The 25,762-nt window shown below is 44.3% G+C and overlaps 1 protein-coding gene across 3 annotated transcripts in view; it reads left to right on the top strand.

Moving 5' to 3' along the window:
- The window catches only part of cpne5a (copine Va), a 188,974-nt gene that overhangs the window by 55,946 nt on the left and 107,266 nt on the right, over window positions 1-25,762 (top strand). For 2 of the 3 annotated variants that reach the window (XM_061257277.1, XM_061257278.1), the window contains exons 4-6: window positions 5,955-6,058; window positions 7,599-7,638; window positions 9,959-10,035. In XM_061257277.1, the coding sequence (XP_061113261.1) occupies window positions 5,955-6,058; window positions 7,599-7,638; window positions 9,959-10,035 (221 nt within the window). Of the gene's footprint in view, window positions 1-5,954; window positions 6,059-7,598; window positions 7,639-9,736; window positions 9,752-9,958; window positions 10,036-25,762 lie in introns of all 3 variants that reach the window. The other variant, XM_061257280.1, reaches the window with a different exon arrangement.

Below are 25,762 nucleotides of genomic sequence, written 5' to 3'. Positions count from 1 at the left end.
GTAGATTACGGACAGTGCGAAAAGAAACCTGTTTTCATGAGTATTCACAGCAATATTCTTATTTCCTGTAGTTTTGGTTTGTGACATGTCGTTGCTATGCTTTAATAAACATTCTGAGGGATCTGCTGGAGTGTTTTACAAATCTTACCAGCATCTTAAAACATTTACTTGAGCCAGATCTATGCAAAAGCCAAAGGCAGGCACTAAAAAAAAATGGTGACATGACCAGAATCACCTCATTTAATAGCTAGAGATCTCACTAGCTAGAGCCACTAATTAGTAGAAACAGATGTCTGCCTTTATTAAGCAGTACTAAATATTAATAGATGCTCATTTCAAAAAGGCATATAGTATGTGATATCACCACTGCTGCAGCAAGTGACATTACCATGGCATATAAAATAATACATGCCTGGGCCTATTTGGGGGTGCTGACATGAGCTGTTATAAATGTTTATGTAGTGTGTATGAAGGTCCAATAAAGAGCTTATAAAGGCGTTATAGAGCTCTTATGAATGGACAGTCACTGACAGACTTATTTGAGAGCAACTGTTGAATAGTCAATTATTGAATTAGCCCAGACATGCTGTATGTGTGAACTGACGCCTTTAGCTGCACTGATAAGCTTGAGAATCACAATTATAATCTTTGAACACTGTTCTCGTGTCTGCATTTGGAACACTCGACTGTGGTTTAAGAGTGAGCCAGTATTAGTGTATACGATTCATTAGAAAACTGAAACTGATTAATCGGTGCAAAGGTGAGGCTCCATACATGTAATTGCCATAATAATATGGTAGCTTTGCTGATTCCTGGATCTGTAGCCATGAACTCCAATGATTTTTCCAAGTTTCTGGAGCCTTTTAATCAAGTAGCGCATCCAGAATCTGTGCCAACATATTATTTAATCTGCTTTAGTACACATACCTATTTCCATTTGTGTTGAAGACTGTAATTAGCTGTATTGGGTAAAATTAAGAAAATCGACCATGTTGTTGCGTTCGACTGTTCTCGCAATCAGAATATGCAATTACAAGTAGAACATGAACAGCGCTGGATAAGGAGAGTGAGTTGAATAACCCTCCACCCGCCCCCCCGCCCCCAGGTGACAGGCCTGTAGTTTCTGCTAGCTAGCAATCAACAGCAGTGGCAATCAAAAAATGAATTTGTAAGTAACTGGAGACTTGAGTTTTGATTTACAAAGCTGCAGCAATGGGAGATCTGAAAAGGTCAGGAAATATTAATGGTTGTGTCTACTGTCAGGGATGAGCGGTATTTCAAATGCAAATGTTTGAAATATGCGTTTGCGTTTAATCATCTGTTTTGCTTTTGGTCTCAATGACACTTTATATGAACCTGAATTTATATGGTTGCAAACTTACACCTTTGCCATTTAGGTTCTAGATTATAGATCTGTTTTGAGGGCTATTTCTATGCAACATAAGGGCTGGTTTCACAGACACTTCAACATGTAATTGTGCGTTTAACTGGTGTGTTTGTTCTCATCAGATTAATCTACAGGGTTCAAGTTTTTAGCTCTGTGGTCACTTATAGCCCTTGGAACTGTACTTCCCTCTAGAGTTTTCAGCAAACCGGTACCTGGTTATGGTTACAGACTTTGTTGTAATGTACGTCACTCTGGATAAGAGTGTCTGCCAAATGCCTGCAATGAATTTAGTCTAGGACTAGATTTAATCTGGGCTGTAAAACCTATTTACATAGTACTTGCTTCCTGACTCATGTTTCATAGTACTTACCGCTGAAATCAAAGTAGTTACCTAATAATTACACAAGTAGCTGCGTACCCAGTAAATCCTAGGTCATTGGCATATAAAAATATAAAATAAAGCTTTACCGTCATTTTCGGTGTACTGGTGCGAAGGAAAGGCTGGCAGTCCAACCCTTCACTTGCAGGAGAATGAGTGTATTCTCCACACAGAAAATCATGTTGCCGATTACAATTTCTGCCAGGAGACCTGCGAGGGAAAACAGGTCAGCTTTCTGATTGCAGTAAATCTGACAGGCCCATTGCTCAGGGAGCACGGAATGCAAGCTGACACGATCTGGGGATGTAGACTTCCCAGAATGCATTTGTGAGCCGTAGTTACCTCAGAGTGTGTGAAGTTATTGTGCTCAAGCAGCATCTACGGGGGGGGCAAAGTGGCACTGGTGCCCAGTGCAGCTGTGTGTAGAGGCAAGCGTGTCACCGCACGCATCTACACCAGCTATGATTGTTTTGCATCTGTTGCGATCTTTCTCCTTCGGGTTTTCCCTGCAGGCTACTTACCATGCATTTTACTGCAGTCATGAGCCAGAAATTCTGAAATAAATGTCAATTTATTGATATTTAAAACAATGCATTTACATTTAACTGAAGCAATGCAAGACCGTCATTTTCAAAAAAGATTCCTCATTGAATAGTTTCGTGGATGTTCGTGAATCTCGATCTCCACCCTCTCTGTTCATGTCATATTTCATCCTCCGAATTGGCCGGAAGTTAGGTGGCCACTGTTCGTGTTATATTGTGTTGTCCAAAAGCCCTTGATACACAAATACATCGGATAAATTAAAAAGGGAACATCTGTTTAAAGTTTCACTTCGACTTCCTATATGTCGAGTTCATAAAACTTGGCATGCCTCTGCCCTTCGCTATAATCATTTGATCAGCATTTCTGCTGTATTTTTAACCGTCCTATTAAGTTTGGAGTCAGTTTGACCCCATTTAGTGTTTGACATCTCTTAAAAACCAGTTAACCTTCTTTAATTTCTAATTGGCTAAGCATGCATAACATATAAACATACTGCCAATGCTAAGTCCTGTACCAACTTTGCATACAAATGTGTTGTGTGGGGTTCTTTTAACCCTCTGTAACTGTATAAAATGTCAGAAAATATACAACCATTTTTATTTTTTATCTCAGATTTCTTTGCATATGATTCTGGTGCCACTTTCCCTTTCACCTACTGTACCTTAGGCTCTAAAATTAGATGTTTCTCACAGACTTTTCATATTTATGGATAAAATGCGACAACCAAAGTGTAAAAATAAGTGCTATTACGATAATTGCGTGTTAAAACCACTCCATCCCGAAATGTGATTGCAACACCGTGTGTACAGATGTGTAGAGGATCCACCTGCCCCTTTCGCCCCCAAAGGCACGACCCTCCCCTTTGATGTAATTAGAAAATCATATTTGTGTTATTATTGTTCTTTATTTTTTTAGGTTCTAGGTAGTGTCATAGCTTAATATCTCACTTTACGCATCTAGACACCCGTCAAAATGTCTCAGCCCAGCTCTACTCCCAAGGATTTCATTACATTTATTTTCTGACAGGACGATACGGAGATTTAAAGGCTAGAAAGGGTCGTTAAGTATATTACCTTAAAATATCTGCTCTTCTCCACTGGTACAGAAAGGCAGAAGAGGGACAATATAACAATGTTCATCATATATATCAAGCATTTTAGAGCAAATGTATGGAGCAATGTATGTTTAATACATGTACAAAGTATGTAGACACATCTCCTCTCCCAGAATCTCCATGAGTCTCTCGGAATTTGGCATCTGCTCCCTGGTACTCGTAAGAGGTCAGAAACGTTGCAAACTGATGAACCGTCTTGAATAGAGGAACCATAAAGTGCGGGGAATCGCCCCGGTTGTGTAACGGAACAGTTTGTCATTTTGGGATGTCTGAAATATGTAAGTAGTGTAGGCTCACTGTCTTAACAAGTGTCTTATATTTAGACTTAAAATCTCATTTCTATTACTTTTTGTGCTAAATGAGAAACTTACATTTACATTTTAGTCATTTGGCAGATGCTTTTAATCCAAAGCGACTTACAAGTGCATAGGTTCTACCATAAGAAACTGCCAGTGAGGTGAGAAAGTTTGACTCATTTCAAGATTTGAACAGTGGAATGAGAGTTTCAAGCAAATGATAACTTGAAAAAGCTTGTTAAGACATCCATTTTTGCAGTGTTTATGAAGTACATAATAAGAAAAAACCGTATAAACACTTAACCGTGAGGCACAGCCAGTGTTCTGCAAAGATGCGCTCCGGCCGGTCTGTGCCATCTCTGCTTTAATTGCGGTGTGGATCACCTCGGCCGCTGCCATTACTGTGGGTGCGCTTCACTGACCGACACGGTCAGCCTGACTTCCGGACCCTGACGTCCAGAGCTTTCAGAAAGCGCTGTGATCCTGCACTTCCATATCCTCGGTAGAAATAAATGTCACACTTCTTTATTCACTGTGTCAGTTTTAGGTAACATTTTCACCCAGGACGGGATGATTTATTCATTGGCTTTCCCATCATCTTCTTGCCGCTGTATTATTAATCGTTATCTCAATTAACAAAGCGCACATTCTGTAGAGTTAAAATAGCTTGGAGTGTTTTTATACACTCTAAGCTTTCCACAGAGGGGATGATGTCCTCTCTGCTTAGAACCTGTGCAATACCAAGGTGCCATTTACCTAATGTTCATAACTGTGTTTTTTCTACCAGTGAAAACAACAGCATGTAAATGCCATTTGACTTGCATAATTTGCTTTGGGCTATGGGGTACTCCTAGGTTCACCTAGGGTTTTCATCCAGAATGTCGGGTTTTCTAATGATTTCTACAAATCCGATTTGTGTGTCCCGACTGGACAATGTAATGGAATTTTGTACTGGAATTTTGTACTTTGTAATGAATGTGCCCCGTGATTTTCCTGGTCTTCCTATGTTGGTTCCAAGGAGGACGCCTGTTTATATACTCCTCTGTTTACATACTCCTCTGGTTGCATACTTCCCTGTTTACACACTCGCCTGTTCACACACTCTCCTGTTTACATACTCCCCATACATGTTGCCTTCATATTAGATTAATGGCAGCATTTCAAAGATGTTGGTGTTATGGCGAAAGCTATCAATGTACAGTTTGCCTCAGGGGGATGTCTTTAACCAGACACAGTGATTGCATAACTCCCTGGATCTCCCTGGCTGTGTTTAATTACATGAATGTATTCTGTATTATCAAGGTGATCAGAGAATCATTTACACTTCTCTATTATTAAAAAAATGTGTTAAACAACCAACACCCCTGACTTTTGTTTTAAGGTTTTCTCTGTGTGGCACAATATTAGACCCTTTATCTAGTTGAAATCACAGTCACATCGTCCTTAAAGAGCGCATAATGAGAAAGTGGTGCATACTTGTCATGCCTAAGACTGAGACATGGTAAAGCGCAAATCCTATTCATTAACTGCATGTAATTACCATACGTGCTATGTTACTAATATCCTCTGCACTATATTGAGTGGAGCTACCCAGACTAGTGATAAGGAGAGCAGAATGCATTGGTAGAATAGAACAGCTATGTACTCCAGATCCTGGAGAGCCGCAGGATGTGCTGGATTTTGTTTTTGACTTAATATCAGCAATCAGTTCAGACCCAAGACACCAGGTGAGGCGAGTTAACTGTGTGATTAACTGCTTTAATTGATCATTTAAATGCTGAGGAACAACAAAACCAGCACAAACCCTGTGGCTCTCCAACTATTTAAATGGTTGGATTTTTATATAGTGCCTTTATCCAAAGTGCTGTACAATTGATGGTTCTCATTCACCCTTTCACACACATACACACACACACACACACACACACTCACACATCATGCAAGGCACCAATCAGCTCATCAGGAGCAACTGGGGGTTAAGTGCCTTGCTCAGGGACATTTTGACACACCCAGGGCGTGATCGAACCGGCAGCCAGATGACTGCTCTTACCGCCTGAGCTAACGTCGCCCCATTACCAGTGGTCCACGATACTGCCAAAATGTACTATTCTATAAAAAATCCTAAAAATTTCTTCTAAAATTGTGAGGAGGAGAGAAGAATGTTCTTCAGCTGGTTTGGTCATGTGACTGCGTCTCATCATGTTCTCTCCTTCCTTTCTCCCTCTCCGCTTCTAGTTCGGAAGAACGGAGGTGATTGACAACACCCTAAACCCCGACTTTGTCAGAAAGTACATCTTGGACTACTTCTTTGAGGAGAAGCAGAATCTTCGCTTCGACCTGTGAGTTATTCCCTTAGAAGTCTGTCCTGAGGACTCCGTGGGTGTAAGTTTTTTCGGAGTCCTTCCATCCTTCATTATTTCCATCCATGACCCTCCCTGGGAGGGGGAATTAGTGTTTTTTACCATAATAAACAATTCATGCGGATCGTCTTCGTTTGACAGTTTTGTTTTGTGCCTGTGCAAAGCAAGTGTCTGAGGCGCAGGCCTGCAGTGTCTAAATTAGGCGCTCTGTTCCCTCCATCATCCTGCTCCTGTCTTTGTTTCCCGCTCTTTCTCAGCATGAAAGGGGATCGAGTGAATAGGGGAAGAGTGAGCGGTAATTATGGTCCCTTTACAGCCGAAGTTTCGCTTGTCCTCATCTCCGCCATCACCATTCACTTTAATAAGGAGATAAGAAGAGAGATAAGATAATGAGAGAGACAGAGAGAGAGGGAGAGAGAGACAGAGTGTCCGCCGTGATTTTCACTTCAGTAGTCGGCTGAAAACGAGACGTCGCATCGTGAAGCGCGTCTCCCGATTGGCCCGGCCCTTCCCTGAGATCAGATATTGGCCAACCGGCCCGGACGGTTACTCTGTAAATTGAGCGTGCGCCATCGGATGAAAGGAGAGTTCGTTTTCTCACTTCCAGACGATTATTTCGGCTGGAAACCCGAGCTTAATTACCGCTGCGCGCTCTGGAGTAGCCGCGGCGCGGCTAGCCCTCCGGTCCCGCTCCATCTCAGCCCACTCTGTCATCGGCGCTGTGCGGCCTGCAGGTTCGCGACGCTAGCCCCCCCCCCGTGGCTTCTAATGCCTTCCGGAACATTTCAGGATGATTTTTTTAGGAACTGTTTTTCAATTAAGTTTTAGGAACTTAATTATGACAAAAGAAGAGAGAACTAAGCGTTTTAATGGGCTCTCGGGACCGATGGATGTAAATGAAGTGTAAAGAGGAAAGGACAATTGTGAAATTGTGTTGTTTACACCTCTGATAATTGGGCATTATGCATTAATGTTTGACATTTTCAGATTTCTTGTAAATTTGTAGTTATTTAGTGATAGTTTCTGTGGTTTTCATTTTGAGTTTGGTTTTGGTAGCCGAACATTCTCACGGTGGTCTCCACAAATCTGAAATGGGTTAAAATTGAGTTTCAGCCTCCCTACTCCCCAGCGGGACCACTCCGGTCTGCCAGCTCTGGTCGCCTTACGGTTCCCTCACTACGAGCACGCCTGTTTTCCGCTCTGGATCCTCAGTGGTGGAATGACTTGCCTACCACTGTCAGGACAGCAGAATCGATCCCCCTATTTCGACGCAGACTAAAAACACACCTTTTCACCGCCTTTCCGATATCCCTCTTGTCTAACCCAAAAAATAACTAAATAAATAAATACAAATTGAGAGGTGTGTGGTTGTCTGCATTTTTCCGAATTGACAGAAGAGGTCACAGTAATGACCACGAATGGGTCTGTCCAAATTGCAAAATATGGGTAAAATGAAAAAGGAAGCTTAGACACCATTGCCTTTTTAACACTTGTGACATATTTTCCCCTGTGATTTCAGATATGATGTCGATTCCAAAAGCCCTGATCTGTCGAAACACGTGAGTTTTGAACTGTGATTGTGTGACCCATTCAAAAGTTGCCTGATTGTGTGCCTGACCCATTCAAAAATTGCCTGGTTGTGTGCCTGATCCATTGAAAAGTTGCCTGGTTGTGTGCCTGACCCATTAAAAAGTTGCCTGATTGTTGCCTGCTGCATGCCTTGGAATGGAAACATTCATTTTGAAATGCATGGTACCTTTTTTGGTTCTCTGCAAATCAAATTTAGTCCAAATAGCTCCATCCAAATATATTTTTGAATGTAAATACGTACGTTTTTTAAAAGTATTGTAGTCACCCATTATTTTCTTTTGAGGCGACAGTACCATTGTACAGTAACTTGACTTGTGTATTGTGTACACATTTCAAATAAAAAGTGATACCACCTTTCATGTCATTATCAGTTTTTTAAATCCTTGTTGAGTATTCCCTATTTTACATTAATACATGCATATGCACTCAGTGACCATTTTACTAGGTATTTATTAGACACTTTTTTTACTTGTTGGTCTTCTGTTTAGTCCATCCACTTCAAGGTTTGAGGTGCTGTATGATCTTCTGCATACCACTGTTATGTAATGTGTGGTTATTTGCGTTTCTGTCGCCTTCCTGTCAGCTTGAACCAGTCTGACCATTCTCCTCTGACCTCTCTCATTATAAGGCGTTTTCGCCCACAGAACTGCTGCTCACTGGGTGTTTTGTTGTCTCTGGAGAATGTGAAAATCCCAGGAGATCAGCTGAACAACACCTGAACCTCTTGACCATGTCTGCATGCTTTTATGCATTGACTTGCTGCTACATTATTGGCTGATTAAATATTAACATTAAAGAGCTGGTGTACAGGTCTACTTAATAAAGTGATCACTGAGTGTATTTCAGATATGGAAATGTTATTGTCCAATATCTGCTGCTGCAGTTAGTTCATGTTTAGACTTGTATCTTATGCTCCTGTGTTTGTCTAAATTTATGAAGAATTCAATTTGCTCTGAATTCATGAAGAAAGCTAGTTCATCTGTATAATCCACCCATAGGTTACTGAAATATATTTGGGTGCAGTAAATGGACTGTATATTTCCAACAAGTGTTTTTGTATTGAATAATTCCTCATGTTTGAATGATTTATCGTTTTGGATTCACATCGGTGTTACTAATTGCTGCCATGCTAAGCACCTTGAGCTCTCTCTTTCTCTCTCCCTCTTATGTCTGCTCTCTCTCCTTCCTTCTCCCTCTTTCTTTCATGCCCTCCTTCCTTCCTTTTCACCCTCTCTCCACCTCTCCTTCCCTCCCCCCTCTCTCTCTTTGCCTTTTTCTTTCTCTCTCTCTCCCCCTCACTTACTCTCTTCCCCTCTCTCTCTCTTCCTCTCTCTCTCTCTTCCCCTCTCTCTCTCCCTCTCTCTCTCTTCCCCCTCTCTCTCTTCTCCCCCACTCACTCTCTTCCCCCCTCTCTCTCTTACTCTCTCCCCCTCACTCACTCTCTCCTCTCTCTCTCTCTTCTCCCCATCTCTCCCCCTCACTCACTCTCTCATCTCTCCCCCTCTCTCTTCTCCCCCATCTCTCCCCCTCTCTCTCTCCCTCCCCCTCTCCCCCTCTCTCTCTCTCCCTCTGCCTCCCCCCCTCTCTCTCCCTCTCCCTCCCCCCCTCTCTCTCTCTCCCTCTCTCTCTCTCCCTCTCCCTCCCCCCCCCTCTCTCTCTCTCTCTCTCTCCCTCTCCCCCCCTCTCTTTCTCTCCCTCTCTCCCTCTCTCTCTCTCCCTCCCCCCTCTCTCTCCCCCTCCCTCTCTCTCTCTCTCTCTATCTCTCTCTCCCTCTCCCTCCCCCCTCTCTCTCTCTCTCCCTCTCTCTTTCTCTCTCTCTCTCTCTCTCTCCCTCTCTCTCTCTTTCTGTCTCTTCCCCCCTCTCTCTCTCTCCCTCTCTCTCTCTCTCTCTCTCTCTCTCTCTCTCTCTCTCTCTCTCTCTCTCTCTCTCTCTCTCTCTCTCTCCCCCTCCTCTTCTTCCTGCACTTGGTTTGATGAGTGTCCGGTGCCTGTGTGTTGTGATCTCTGTTCCATGATGTGCTCTGTTGCATTTTAACGCTGCTGCCTGCTCTGCCTCCCTTCCGGAAGCCCTCGGAACTCAGCGTACGTCTCTTCCTCCGCTCTCCTTTAATACCGTACCAAGCGCTGACGATGCCCTGCTCCCGTCTCAAACTCCTTGTCTTCCCTTCCTCCCCCACTTCCATCTCCTTCCCGAAATCCCTCTCGTTCCCCTCTCCTGCTGCCACCACCACACCCTCCTCCGTTACCCCCTACATCACCCCACACAACCGGACCCCGCCCTCCTTGTAGGACTTCCTGGGCCAGGTGTTCTGCACCCTGGGAGAGATCGTGGGTTCGCCTGGGAGCCGTCTGGAGAAGCCACTCGGGTGAGTGAGCTTACGTGCGTCATGTAGCCTAGCAACCCTGCCGGAATCTCCACTTTCGTCAAAAAGATGCGCTCGTGTTTTAGCGGTAGCCCTAAGCAACGGTGTTGTTTTGCTGAAGCTTTTGTCCAAAGCGACCTATGGTTGATTAGACTAAGCAAGGGGCCAATCCTCCTTGAGCAATGTGGGGTCTTGCTCAAGGGCTGTATGGATCTTTCTTTCAATTAAATAGCATTTTATTTTTTACGTTAAGATTGTTCCACAGACAATTCTCAGGGACCTGCAGGAGCATGTTCAAATTGTAACAAATTTTGTCAAGTAAAGTTTTTAAGGTAATCGTGTCACAGCCTGGCTCTGCCCGTGTGGGATTTTGTAAAACAAAATGGCCGCCCCCTGTCTGAGGGCGATCTCCCTCCTTCAGCCCCATTGCAGTTCTGACCCTCGTTGACCGCACAGATGTCCCTCATCACTGTGGAGTTTGAGTCAGCGTCTCACTACTGTACGCTCCACCCTGTGTGACAGCATGTCCCTCTGCTCTATAACTGCTGTGTACAGTTTAGAGACTGCACTTACAGGAAGATTACAATTATCTTGTTTAATTGGAGACTTGGTAGGCAATTTTAATGGCTATCACATAGATACAACAGGAATAGTCCCATGACTATGTTAAAAAATTATTGAAACACTTAATAAAAGCAACCAACTTAGCTTAGCTTAGTAGATTTCTTTCAAGTTGCTCGGTTTGGCCGTACAGAATGTCTCTAAATTTCTCTTCAAGTTCTTGCTTCTGTCAGTCTTTCCCACATTTCACTTTAATTTGGTTTACCTGTGTTTGGTAGCAGCGGCTCTGTTGTGTCGGTAAACAGAAAGCGCGAGCGTTCGGTGGCTTTCAGAAGGAACACGAGACTCCTAGTGCCAAAAATATAAAAAACAACAGTCTCTGCACTGCTCATGATAATAGCAAATGTTGGCCCGCAATGTCACAGACTGCACAGGTGTAACTCAGGACTGCTACGCTACTTATTCATCTGAGAGTAACTGATTCTGAAAATGACACAGATGCAGAAAAATGCAAGGGGGCCTCAATCGTGTGACAGTTGTGATTTGAACCCGCAGCCTCCTTACGAGTGCGGTTTTCCCCCCTCTAGTTAATCGCACTCTGCGCGGGAGAGATAAGGCTGCACTGTACCTGAGCCCCTGAGAGACGATGGCTTTGCCCCTGAAGTAGAGACTCTCTTCCTGCAACCTCTGTTTGAACGGGATCAGGATTGTGTTGACTGGGGGCATTGGCCAAACGCTTTATGCACCTGTGTCAATGTGTACCTCGGATGGGGAGGCGGACTCCCCAGCCGTTCCCCAAAGGCTGCCAGGGGACCCACGGTGCCAAGGCACTCATGCTAAATCCCACTGGGAACCCCCGTTGGCCACCTGCTTATTATTATGATTTATCTCTGTCTCTGTGAGATCACTGCACATCCCTGCTGGAAAAAAACAGCTCAAGCTAGGTTCTGAAGCAGCTGGTAGCCGGGTGAGCAGTCCAGATCAGCTGAACATGGTTTGACCTGCTCGAACAATGGGTAGCTGGTTGACAAGCTACCAGCACTATCTGGCTGATCAGCTCATACCCAGCTAGACCATCTCAATTTTCAAGCATAACTGGATTTTGCAGCAGGGAAATCCCTGTGGCGTCGACCGCACTGTGTGAGATACCGGCTAGTGCTTTTCTGACCCTTACATTTGTATTGGCCTGTTTGTGCCTGCGGGCTGTCAGGGTCGACCTGCTGTCACACAGTCTCTCCCCAGACTGAAGGCTGTGACTCGGGCCCTGGCGTGAGCGGATCTCACCCCTCTCCATGAGCTCAATCAATGTCAAACCAGCCCCACTCACCGGGTCAGCGGCCCCTGTGGGCTGTGAGATTGATCGTGGCGGGCTGCAAGGTCGAAAATATGACTTGCCTCGCTCGCCAAGGCAAACTGAACCGAATGCAAACGGATTGAAAGAACTGAAGGTACGGTTTGCCAAACTGGGGGTACGGATTTTCACGTGTCCATTTTTGTTTCTTTTTTTCACCTAGGGTGACTAGGGGTGCTCTGTACTTCACCTCTGTGCTGGGGCGAATATAAAAAGGTGCTTTTGGCTACTACAGGGTTTTATCGCCGAGTCGTCCCTGTGTATACATACAGTATGCCCGGCTTTAGAGAGCACATACTCAACAGCAATCTGTTGGCTGCACTTTAAAAGGCTTTGCCAAGCCAGAGTGCACTGACTGATCCACTTATGTGCAATCACTCAGACACTACACGCTCCCTTATCGCTCTGCGTCGTTCGCTATCTCTCGCGCTCTTCATCTCCCTTAGCCCTGTCCTAACAGCACTCTACAGCTCTCGCTCTCTCTGTCAGCCTCCTCCTCTGAAGTTCAGCCTCAAGTTCAAATGTGCTTTGTTGGCATGACGAGCGCTGGCTTGCGTGCCGGAGCGGGATTGTGTAAAAGGGAAAACAAGAACACCTAAGTAGAACGGTGGGACGAGCTGAGAGAATGATCTCTCTCGCAGTCGCAACCCACGTCTCTGTTCTACCTCTCTCTCTTTACCTCTCTTTCTGGCCCATCTCTCAGTTTCTCCCTTCATCACCCTCTCTTCTTTCTATTGATCTTCCTCTCTCTTTTTCTCTCTACCTCTCTCTCCCTCATCCTTTCTCTCTCAGCTTCTCCCTCTCTCTCTCCCTCTCACTCGCTCTCCCCTCTCGCTCTCTCTGCTTCTCCTTCTCTCTCCCTCTCTCTCCCCTCTCTCTCCCTCTCCCTCTCTCTCCCTCTTGTCCTCCCTCTCCCAGGTTAATAATTCAGTACTGCTGAATGCTCCGTCCCTCTACCTGTTCCTTTGCATAGATTTGGAAAAGCATTTTTTGTTGTTTTGTCGTTTCATTTCCACCTTTTCAAAGCGTCTCATTGCATTTGGCTTTTATCTTGTGGAAATGAGAGCTCTCCTTCATTATTCGCCTCCGGGTTTGATCTTGAAAGAGTGATGCTGGAGAGAAGAAGAAGGGGAAAAGAGGAAGGGAGGGAGGGAGGGAGAGGAGAGAGAATAGCAACAAAAGCCTATAATACACTGGAATACCACTTAAATTGACATGCTCTGTTGTTTTAGAATGCTAAAACCTTTCTTTTTTTAAATTTATTTATAATTTTTATCCGATTTTTTCCCTTTTTGGTAGCCAATTGGACCCCGTCTGATTCAATTAGAGCTAGTATTAGATACACCGCCCCTACACCCCGTCCCTCAAGCCGTCTCGCCTCCCAAGTTGTAACCGTGATTCCAAGGCACTCGAGGTGCTTGTTTTGTGCAGCAATCTACTAACCCTGCCAAGTCCCTCCCTCTGGAGCAGCAAGCCAATTATTGCAGCTCCACGTGAGCCGGCCAAACTTGGCTTTTGGCAGGACCGAGAATCGAACCCCAGTCCCCGGTGTGCAACCGCGAGTCTGCTGCATCTTAGCCTGTTGCACCACCACGGCTAACGCTAAAACCTTTCTAATCATATGTTTGAATGTGCCAGGGTACATTACCCTGCTGAAGAAAACAGCTGGTGGAAGTTCAGACCAGCTCCCAGCTCAACATGGTTTGACCAGATCAAGCTATGTTTTCAAATGGTTGGTAGCTGGTTGACCAGCTCATACCCAGCCAGACCATCTTTATGACCAGCTTGGTCATGCTGGTTGACCAGCTCATACCCAGCTAGACCAGCTTATGATGAGTTTGACCAGCTGGCATTGCTGGATTTTACAGCAGTGGTCAGAAATGTCTGAAACATGACGCTGGCTCTGAACGCATGGGCAGGGCGTGAGTTAAATATTTATAAATGTAAATACTTGACCATTAGTGTTTGTATTAGCATAATAGCGAAATAGTTGTATATAGATCGCTGAAACATTGCTGAGATCTTATGACACGACCAAAAGGACAGCATTATATTTTCCGGCAGTTTTACTTTTAATTAGGCAATGGCAGGAACAGCTAAGTTCTGAAAAAGTTCACACCGTTCAAAGTGCAATAAGTCACAATAAATAGTAATGCGGAAAGACCTGGAGCAGATCGTAGACCCGCACAGTCATCCTCAGAGGACCCCAACCAGGAAAAGCCTCACAGGCCCAGAATGCAAAGTTGGGCCTCCATGACAACGAAACACCGATCCACCATTTTATTCACAGACACACGGTGGAACCTATAGATCTGCCGAGCTAATCACTCACCCGCGGTGGGACGTACAGATGCTCGGTGAAAGTGCCCGACCAGTCTGGCTGCCGCAGCAAATCTTTTCTATATTTGTCTCACATTTCCTGCGAGTGTTTACTGAACTCTTTCGCTGGGAGCCAGGGAATAATTGTCTGTTTTTTTGTCCTTTCACCAGCACTCTGCATTTCCCCCTGGAAGGCTCTGTTCAGCTGCTCGGTGGCAATTTCATTGCACCGCTGCACCATAAATATTCCCTTTGATTGATTGATTAAAAATATCGCTCATTTTCATAGCTGGTGATGAATAGGGCGAACAGCAAGTGTCAGCTGTTATGTCACCCATGAGAGTGCATGCTGGTAGCACTTTATTTTATAGCCCATTAATGACCGAATATTTACTGGCTACTTGTGTAATTGTAAGATAACTTCTTTGATTTCAGTGGTAAGTACTCTAAAACAAAGTCAGTAAGTACTATGAAAATAAGTTCCACAGCCTTTTTGATAGTACGGTATCTCTGAAATCGAAATAGTTGCCGAGTAACTACCCAGTATTTACCCAGTAGTTACTAGGTAATTAAGGCTGTTCTTATTCGTTAAAACAAGACGTTACCTGCATGGTTTGTAGCTGTACTGCAGTGGAATTCCCGCAAAATGGGCCTCAGTGAAGCAGACTGTGCCTTTGGAGAAACCTGAGTGTTTGACCTGAAGGTTGCCGTGATGGTTGCCTGCCAGACTCCTACCTTCTCCATACGCTCAGCAGTAAATGATTAATCTCTGCCCATGCCACCGCTTGACGTGATCAATGGAATGAAAGACAGCCGTATCGATTCCTCTTTCGGTCGCAATGAATAATCAGCCCTTTCAAGGCCCGGGTTCCACATGGCCTGGATGCTGGTGGCAGTACATTTTTAGTAACAGATGGTGTCATATCTTCTGTGATGGACACAAGTGCAGCGACAAGATTGGCTTAGAAAGAGCCAGTTTGGAAATGCGTGAAGGACACAAAGTTGTGTGAGGTTTTGGTGACACTATTTTACAGCCTGTGAATTACTAATATTTACTGGATGAGTACACAGCTACTTGTTTATTTATTAGGAAACTACTGTGATTTCAGTGGTAAGTACTGAACAAATTTAGTAAGTACCATATGTAAGTAGTATGGAAATACATTTTACAGCCCGTTTCATAGTACTTATCTCTAAAATGTAAATAGTTACCTAATAATTACCTGGTATTTACCCAGTAAGTTCTAGGTAATTAACAGGCTATAAAATAAAGCATTAACAAGGTGTTATGAAAAGTGTTTTATTCTTCTTTACATTAGAAGCCCCCGTCTTCTTCACAGTCAGGGGATTAGGACAATTGGACTGTCTTACTCAAGGCTATTTGTGACTTTTTTTTTATCATTGAGACATTAATAAGCACTTTCAGTTTTAAATTATGACTGAGAGACTCAGGAAGTCATTATCTGTCAAGTGTCTGCGATTCCCCAGGAGAAATGGCCAAACGACGCTTCCTTTCGAAAAGTTTTCAGGACCCGGGATACGGTATAACTTTCCCGGAGATACTCGAACTGTTCATTACCCGAGCGGAGGATGATTACAAAGCAAAGCTGCAATTATTCATTTAGTTACCGGGCAATTTTAATTAAGCCGTATTGTGACAGGAAGGAAGTCTGCCAGCCAGTGCTGCTCGCGATGGGAGGGCATGGCGGGATTTTCCGCGAAGCGCGCCACTCTGATCATTATCGCAGTCCGCCCGGGCACAAAAGCGGCCTCCGTTTTTAATTGAGTGGTGACGAAGAAGTACATTTTCCTCGTTATGCATATAGGCGCTTTACCCGTGCCGTGGTAGCAGATGCTAATTAGCATGTGCCTCCGCACTGGTCATTGTGCTCATTAACCCTCCTGAAAGCATGAGTAACATGGTATCAGTGTGATTAACATGGTATCGGTGTGATTTCAAAGTCACAGACACTTCTGTGATATGACAATAAGGCTTCAAATATTTAAGTAAACACTGTAGAAGCAATTTAGTAGCGGCAGAGTTATTACGTGCTATGCACTCTAGTACAATGCAGTAAGATTGTACCTTGCTGTAAGATCCAGCTATGCCAGCTTGACCAGCTTGAAGATTGTGTCATAAGATGGTCTAACTGGGTATGAGCTGGTCAACCAGTTAGTGCTGGTAGCTTGTCTGTTTCAAAATATAGCTTGAGCCGGTCAAACCATGTCGAGCTGTGAGCTGGTCTGAACTGGTCAAGCAGCTAAACCATGTCGAGCTGTGAGCTGGTCTGAGCTGGTCAAGCAGCTAAACCAAGTCAAGCTGGCAGCTGGTCTGAACTGGTCCACCAGCTAAACCATGTCAAGCTGGGAGCTGATTTTAACTAGTCGACCAGCTAAATCACGTCGAGCTGGGAGCTGGTCTGAGCTGGTCAACCAGCTAAACCATGTCTGGCTGGGAGCTGGTCTGAACCGGCCAACCAGATGTTTTGAGACCTAGCTTGAGCTGCTCGTCTTCAGCAGGGTAGTAGCTGATTTATTACAGTAATAATTGGCCTTCACTTGGGTGACTAATAGGGGCAAACTTCATAATAACATTACACCAATGTTACATCACTCTCACAAGTTCCTTTCAAGTGATAATACAGATAATGGCCAATCTACCATAAAATCTGTACACCATCTGTCTATATCACAGTCTCAGTTGTTATGAACTTATTTGAAACAGAGACGTTATGTAACATCTGTTTGTCTCAGAGTGTACCTATGTGTATTGTGATTTATTTATACATCAATATAACATTGATTTTGTCAGTTATTATTGAATACTGCTTATTATTGATCTGTTTATTACTCAGGTAATTACTTACAAAGTTTGGACCTTGTGTTAATCGCATAATAATGCTCCTGTAATTGGCAGTGTGTGGTTAATGACGGACGAGTCAGACTGTACTCAGCCTTTCAGGTCTGGGCTTACTTGAGAAATAAAGAGTTTGCATTAAGACCAGAGCCGGAAACATTCAGTTCCGGCTAGCGGCGGAACTCCACAAGGAAAGCAAACCCAACTTTAATTATGAATATGTCAGCGGCTGAAATTACCGGGGAGAATAGAGAGGTGCGAAGGTAGTGTGCGAGGTCAACGTTCCTCTGCTTTTCCTGTGATTGGAATATCTCACATTTACACCTGAATACAAACCTATTTAAGCCGACAGACCTCTCTTTCGACGACTGGCTTTGAGTCACACTCAAGTGCTGAAGCCTGTTTAGTCTAGTTACCGTGACTCTAAATTCCTGGGTTTCAGCGCTTTTACAAAATATTTGAGGTTATCTCCATAAAATTGGGGCCACGGTTATGTAACCAACCATCTCTCTATTGCCACAGGTTTGAGAATATCAAGGCTAATTTGCCAAAGCAGCACGGCTCTGTACTGCAGGCTGGCTGATGTCCATCCAGCTCAGTCACAGCACTTGTATGACTTACACTTTTCCTAACATCGATCTGTTATTGACAGGAGCAAATCTAAAACTGTTAAAATTTTAACACAATGTAATTGCCTGGTAATGGACTTAATAGACTTGGATAGTGGCATTAAGGCTTGTTTACTGCATTTGTATATAGTGGGATGAACCACTTAGTGGGAGGTGGGGGTTGGGTACGGAGATGGTGTTAAACTCCTGGATCGTGCCATTTGAACACATTCTCTCTCAAATGTACTCAGTATAGAACAAAAGAAATCGTAGGAGGGTGGGAGGAATCTAACTGGCCCACCAACACCTAATCAAACAGCCACTTACTTGTCCCAGGATGCCCCTGTCCAAGTACTAACCAATCAAACACCTGCTTAGCTTAAGCGGTTTGGCATGAGAGGGATGGGATGGTGTGACCCCCCCCCCCACAACCTTTCCAGAACCTCACAGAACATCACTGCTGTAAAACACTTTTCCAGCTTTGCCTTTTATGATGGTTAGCTGCAGGGTGTCAGTTGAGTACACGCACACATTTGAGGGCTACAAAAACTGCCACCTGTCCCAGCAATTAAGGATTTTACAGCACAGAGAAAGGCAACTTTTCTTTGGGATCTTTGTCATTTTTTGGAGAGTGTAATGATACCCCACTATTTGGGACATACAGGCTATAGGGAGCAGTCTTTATTAATTTCCTGTTAAACAGTATATTGGAGAGAATCTCTGTGATTATTAGTGTGCATTTATCAGTAGCGGTAAAAAAAAATGGTGCGTGTCGGCATTCATTTTTGGAAGTCAACACGGTAGATTGCTTTATGAAATTTACATGGTATTGTATTATCTCTGGGCAGCATGGATGGTGCAGTGGGTAGCACTGCCGCCTCACAGCAAGGAGGTCCTGGGTTCGAATCCCCGTCGGCCGGGGCCTCTCTGTGCGGAGTTTGCATGTTCTCCCCGTGTCTGCGTGGGTTTCCTCCGGGTACTCCGGTTTCCTCCCACAGTCCAAAGACATGCATGTTAGGCTGATTGGAGAGTCTAAATTGCCCGTGCCCTGCGATGGACTGGTGACCTGTCCAGGGTGTATTCCTGCCTTTCGCCCAATGTATGCTGGGATAGGCTCCAGCCCCCCTGCGACCCTGTTCAGGATAAGCAGGTTCAGATAATGGATGGATGAATGGATGGATGGATGGATGGATGGATGTATTATCTCTGCTTTATCAAATGTTCTGCTAGTGACTGATGACCTAAATAATGCGCTGCATTGCTAGCTTAAAAAAAGCACAGTATCAAGTAAAAACAATTCAGTATCACTAGATTGCTGAATACACATTCAAAGAACCCAGTTATACTGTATACAGTGCATGCAGTGTGACATCTACAACAGATAATGTATGCAGATTACAGACAGGTAAGCAGAAATGTATGTGTTTGGATTTGAGGTCCTTCTCATTCTCCTTCTCCTTCTCATTCTTCTCATTACATTACATTAATGGCGTTTGGCAGACGCTCTTATACAGAGCGACGTACAACAAGTGCAAAGTGCATACCCATAAACAGGGATAAGTGAATAAGCTTGCCCCCTCATTATTCTTCTTCTCATAATTCTTCTCCTCCTTCTCATTCTTCTTTTCTTCTCCTCCTCCTCCTTTTTCTTCTCGGTCCTCCTCCTCTTCCTCCTCCTCCTCCTCCTCTTCAAACACCTGCTCAGGACGCCTCCCCTCGTCTCCTCACGCGGAACGCTGGGAAAAGACGCTCGGCGTCCAGCGATCTCCGCGATATCGATCCAAACTCCTCGCGATCAAATCCCCGCTTCAAGGGCAACGAGTGCCGTTTCCCAAGCAGGGCCAGATCTTCAGAGGGTCCCCCGAGCCTCTGAACCTGCTTCTCCACGCTCTCCTCGGCCGTGCCTTTCTCTCTTTCTACTGTCGCGGATGAAATGCATACTGACGATATCGCTGCTGCAGATCAGCTCGACGGATAGACAGACTCTGATCATTTATTCATGCTATGTTTCTTTTACCGAGACAGTGCCCATTGATTAACATTTGGGTTTTCACACCGTGTGCGGGGCAGAGTTGACAGGCTAGTCTCAGAGCAGTTTAAGCCTGAAAATACCTCACGTCATAAGATGAATACAATACATCAATATATAACATCAGGAGCTGTGAATATCTCTAAATATGATGAAAATGACACCCACTTCAACAAAAAGGTAATCTTGATCAAGATTTCTGATTTATGTCTTGTATTATGAAAAGACAACAGAGGGATGTCATATGTTGACTGATGCAGGCAGTTGTTGGAGAAATGTATATTATGTTGACAGTTTTCAGACTTCCAGAGAGATTTCAGACATTGAATGTTGATTAGTCTATGACACTTATCCTGCTTGGGAAGGTATAATTAACACTTCTTATTGTCAGCACCTGTGAAAGGATCTGACAGAAGTGAACATCAGGGACACCAGTGCTTGCATTGTGTCTCGTATCTCCGGAAGGTAATGTCGGCATCTCTAGACGATATTTACATTTTGTGTAGGCGGAGGCTGTTTTTGTTTTTAACCCAGCACCAAATTCCTTGATTTATTGAATCGGGTGCTTTAAGTTCAGGGTGTAGAATGAAAACCTGCACGCACACCAACCCTTTTCACATAAGACTGGACACCCTCTCCACACAAAAAAAAGGAAAATTGGAACTTCAGCCCAGCCTGAATCAGTCCTGGGTCAGATAGGAAATTCTTTGGGATTCATTTCTCTGTGATTGATTTATCTTGCCTGCTGCAAATGAGCCAACCCGATAAGACCAGAAGGTGGGGTTTGCACTTTGAGAGCATTTCATTGGTTACAATACACCAGACAAGCTCAGTAAAGAGTAGAAGAGTATTTGAATCCAAAACAGTTACGTGCAATATTTGACCGAGGCCTGGCCTGAATCTCACCGTGGGGGGAGGCGTGATTGGCCGTATAGCCATGCAGCGCCGCTCTATGTCCACAGGGGGCTTGGTGGCACTCTCCGTCCCCGCCTGTCATCTCATCTCCACGGCGAGTGTGAGGCAGAGTGAGAGCACTCTGGATTATGAAACCCGCCATCAGTCACCAGACTGGGCCCACGGTCTCTGGTGTAGTCATGGGGTCACTCGACTTAGCGGAGACACTGTGCCCAGTTCTGACTCCTCGAGGTAATTCTGCCAGTAATTGCTTCCAGGGGGACATGCTTCCTCTTTCTCCCTCCTTTTATTTCTCTCCCTGCTTTGCTTTCCAGGCTTTCGCTTTCTGCGATAGGCTCTATGACGGACTATTGACGCGTTCGTCTTTCCGGTTAATCAATCACGACTAATTTTGGATTTTGTGGCGCAAAATCATCAGCATCGAATAAATTGGCGAGCATTTAAATGGACATATTGTTCATTTGCCAGATAAGACACAGATGGGCAGGCAGAAGAATGAAGTTTCATAAATGAGTGGCTGGTTCTCTCTGGGTGTTTGATAGCCACCCGCTGAGCTAGCTCTGGTCTGGTGGGTTTAACCCGGGCTGAGGAGCCTGAGGCACTTCAAACTGGGAGCTTTAAAAAACAGCCAAGCCGAGAAGGCTCCAGCCACAACAGATAGCTAATGAGAGGGAACATTTGATAGAAGTTTCCACAGGCAACTGGGCAATATGGCTTGGACACCAAGTTCAATGCAGAGGAGAACATGACCATAAAAAAATGAAGTGTACTGTCTGAATTGTATTTTAAATATAATGTGCCCAGTTTGAAGCATCATCTGGAACAAGAACATCCTTTCATAGCTATCGTTAGCTCGTTAGCCAGTTACCGAAATGTGTAAACTTCCAGTGACCCCTCTGACTCAACTGGACCGGGGTAATACGATATTAGGCAAATGACTGTTGGTTTTCGACGCAACCCCACTGAGTGCATCTAAAAGAGGAGCAGTTAATGACTCAAATGCAGTCCAAATTGCAACTGGCCAAAAAGATGGTTGAAGATGGAGGTTTAAGAACAGCCCTATAGCTTAGTTAATGGCTATACTTAGAACTCATAATCTCCCTGAAATAGCTCATTTTTGTTTTGATCGTCCAGTTATTAACTGACTACTCCCTCATATTTTGGAGCAAAGTCATGTCCTCTTAGCTGTACTGCATGGCAATGGGAAAGCATTGTGTTTACACTGCATAAATGTACAAAACCCCTGGTATTCTATATTACGTTCTGCATTTCATATCTTCTATGTGCAAATCTTAATAGCCTTTAAAGCCTAATTATATATTAGTATTTGCAAAATATGATGGACAAGCTGTAATGGTGTAACTATTTTGCACAGGGTTTGTTTGCATTTTAAGAACTAAAATGGTGGGTGTTTTGTCATGTAACTGCCCATTTACAATATGAATCTATTACGCTGAGGCTTGCCAGTCTATTTTCATCATGTCAAAGAAACGTATTGGGAAATTATTTTTTTCCAGCTCTGTCATCGCTCTGAATGCAGCTCTCCCATTATCTCTCTGTGGGTTACAGCACCACCTGCATTAGCACTTTTACGTGGGAACATATTTTTACTTTTTTGTATTTTCTAGGATGGAGCATATTCTACCATTTCATAAAATACATGAAAAAACAGTGCTAGTTTGAGCGCAACACGCAACAACAGTGCTAGTTTGAGCACACTCCGACATATTCAAACCTAGGCCGTGGACAGATCTTTTACATTACATTACATTACATTACATGTCATTTGGATGACGCTTTTATCCAAAGTGACTTACAGTTGATTTAGGATAAGCAGGAGACAATCCTCCCCCGGAGCAATGCAGGGTTAAGGGCCTTGCTCAAGGGCCCAACGGCTGTGCGGATCTGATTGTGGCTACACCGGGGATGAAACCACCGGCCTTGCGGGTCCCAGTCATGTACTCAGTCAGCTCCTCCTCTACACGCACGGCTCCCATACTGGGCGACCATGACTGAAGACCCACCTCTTCAGACTGCATCTTGGCTATATTTTTGCCCGCAATAACACCCTGGGGGCATACGGTCGTGTCAGCTTGCATTGTAATCTCGCGCCTGTGTATTTGCTAATCAATCAGTAAAAACAAAATTAAAAAGTGAGCTGCCTCGTTTGCTGAAAAGGCAGCTCTGGCGCCCAGCAGATTTGGCGCTGTGGTTAGTGCGATTGTCAGGTTTCAAGGCTCATCTGTTCCTTTTTTTCCCCTCTTTGTTTTGCTCAACTAAGAAAAACTAAAACAAAAAAACAAAAACGAATGATATTTTTCAGTTCAGTCCAGGGGGTTTGAGGGAAAGGCATTAGGTCCTGAAATGGGTCCATTGGAGCAAGGGTGGTTGGCTTAAAGGAGTTTGCTTTGGTAGTAACATCAAGCAAAACACAAAACATGGCCACAAAAATGCACCGAGCCGTAGCACTCCAGCCTTCTGCAATAATCCAGGTGAAATTATTTGTTATTATTTTCTTAGAGTTTATTCCAGGCACAATCTACCATTTATGCACGCCCATAACTACCATTGAGGTCATGTCCTCATATTTATAATGTCTACTTTTCTTGGTTGGCAAAGTTCATTGCATTGGTGCTTTAGTGACTATTCATCTATACTCACTGGTATAAAACGGTTGCTAGCCAGGTGGGTTTTTTTGCTGATATTAGTCAAGTGACCCCACGCCCATTTCTCCTACAGTACAACCATATACTGTATAGTGTACATTCAGTGTAAAACTATTATTAGAAGACCGTTGTAAATCCTTTCCTGGCTCATCCTTTCAAGCTCATTGGTTTTAATTGCCACAGCCAATGGCATGGAGGGCGGGGGATGTCAATGTCAGCGCATTCACAGAGAAGGGCGAGGGATAAACAGTGTTGTGGTTTGAGGGTGTTTTTTGCTGCAATTCCTCTCTTGACTGTTAGGAGTCCAAAATGACCTATTGTACCTTTAAGTCTTCTGTTGTTGTAGCCAGCCACTTAAAGGTTTGACGCGTTGTGTGTTCAGAGATGCTCTTCTGCATACCACTGTTGTAATTTGTGGTTATTTGCGTTACTGTCACCTTCCTGTCAGCTTTGGACAGTCTGGCCCTCCTTCTCTGACCTCTCTCATTAACATGGCATTTCTGCCCACAGAACTGCTGCTCACTGGATGCTTTTTGTTTTTTGCACCATTCTGTGCAAACTCTAGAGACTGTTGTGTAAATCCCGAGAAATCAGCAGTTTCTGAGATGCTCAAACCACCCTGATCTGGCACCAACAATCATTCCGTGGTCTCTTAAATAACATTTTTTCCCAATTCTGTTGGTTGATGTGATTATTAACTGAAGCTTGTGACCCGTATCTGTGTGATTTTATGCAGTGCCCTGCTGCTACACGATTGGCTGATTAGATAATCACATTACATTAATGGCATTTGGCAGACACTCTTATCCAGAGCGACATACAGTTGATTAGACTAAGCAGGAGACAATCCTCCCCTGGAGCAATGCAGGGTTAAGGGCCTTGCTCAAGGGCCTAATGGCTGTGCAGATCTTATTGTGGCTACACTGGTAGCCGACCTTGATCCCCGGTGTAGCCACAATAATAAGTAGGTGCACAGGTATTCCTAATAGCTCAGCGAGTGTATATCACAAGCTGTTTGAGAGCAGTACTTAAAGTTATTTATTTATGAATTTGCAACAATGTACTCCTCCTAGCGACTGTTCATCCAGCTCTGTTATTGGCTTGGTGTCCACAGCAGCACACACCGGTTGTATTTTGGGGTTTTTATGTTGTAGCGGCACTGTGGAGTGAGATTTACGGTGCGTTTTACAGATAGCCGATTTTGCACCGTCAGTGGACTGTGCGGAAACTAAACACGGGAGGATTCAGGCCAAAGCCCTGTTGTTCTTTGAAAAAGCAGTGGGATATTTTCTGCTGGTGCAGGCGGGTAGCGGGACAGAAGAGTGGTGGGGAGAATTTGCCGGCCGCCGGCACTCGGGAATGAGAGAATGAATCCTCAAGGTTCAGTTTCTTCCTCTTGAGGAACAACTCAAAACCAAACTGTTTACAGTGAACAGATGGGCCGCCGTCGTTTCTTCTGGCTTCCAGGGATCTTAAGCAGCCTTACGGCAAGAAGGAAAGAACGAAGCCTATCGAATCCATGACTGAACCAAACCCCAGTAAAAATCCAGCAGCTCCAAACTGACAAAATCTCAGCACTGACCCAAACTCTGACAAAAACCCAGCACTGACCCAAACTCTGACAAAAACCCAGCACTGACCCAAACTCTGACAAAAAACCAGCACTGACCCAAACTCTGACAAAAACCCAGCACTGACCAAAATTCTGACAAACTCAGCTCTGACCCAAACTCTGACAGAAACCCAGCACTGACCAAGCCTCTGACAAAAACTCAGCACTGACCCAAACTGACAGAAACCCAACACTGAGCCGAACTCTGATAAAAATCCCACACTGAGCTGAAACCTATCAATCACACCACTGAGCCAAAGGATTTTTACTTTATAGTGAGAGAGTTTTCAAATCTCATAAAGTCTTGTGTAAATCATGAATCCTCCGGAGGCAGCTCTTTCAGTTTTTCCTCTTGAGGAAAACTGCAAAACCGAACTGTTTACAGTAAACAGATGGACAGGCATCATTTCCTTCTGGCTTCCAGGGATCCTCAGTAGCTTTACATCAAGAAGGAAAGAGCAAACCCTATAAAATCAGGCACTGAACACAGTGACAAACCCTATCGAATCCGACTCTGAACCCAGTCACGAACCCTATCGAATCCACCACTGAACGCAGTCACAAAGCCTCTCGAATCCTGCACTGAACGCGGTCACAAAGCCTCTCGAATCCTGCACTGAACGCAGTCACAAAGCTCTAACCTAAAGAGAAAAAACTCCCGCACTGAGCGGAAACCTATCAACCCTACCACTGAGCCAAAGGATTTTTACCTAACAGTGAGAGTTTTCACATCTCTAGTGCAATTGTTTACAGAAAATAAATGTGTTGAAGTGAAAATGAAATTAAACTGTGAAGCCTGCTATTGGAAATGC

This window comes from Conger conger, chromosome 10 (genome assembly GCF_963514075.1).
Source record: "Conger conger chromosome 10, fConCon1.1, whole genome shotgun sequence".
NCBI classification, from domain to species: Eukaryota; Metazoa; Chordata; class Actinopteri; order Anguilliformes; family Congridae; genus Conger; species Conger conger.
The sequence above is the reverse complement of the archived record's forward strand: the minus strand, read 5'-3'. Positions and strand labels throughout refer to the sequence as shown.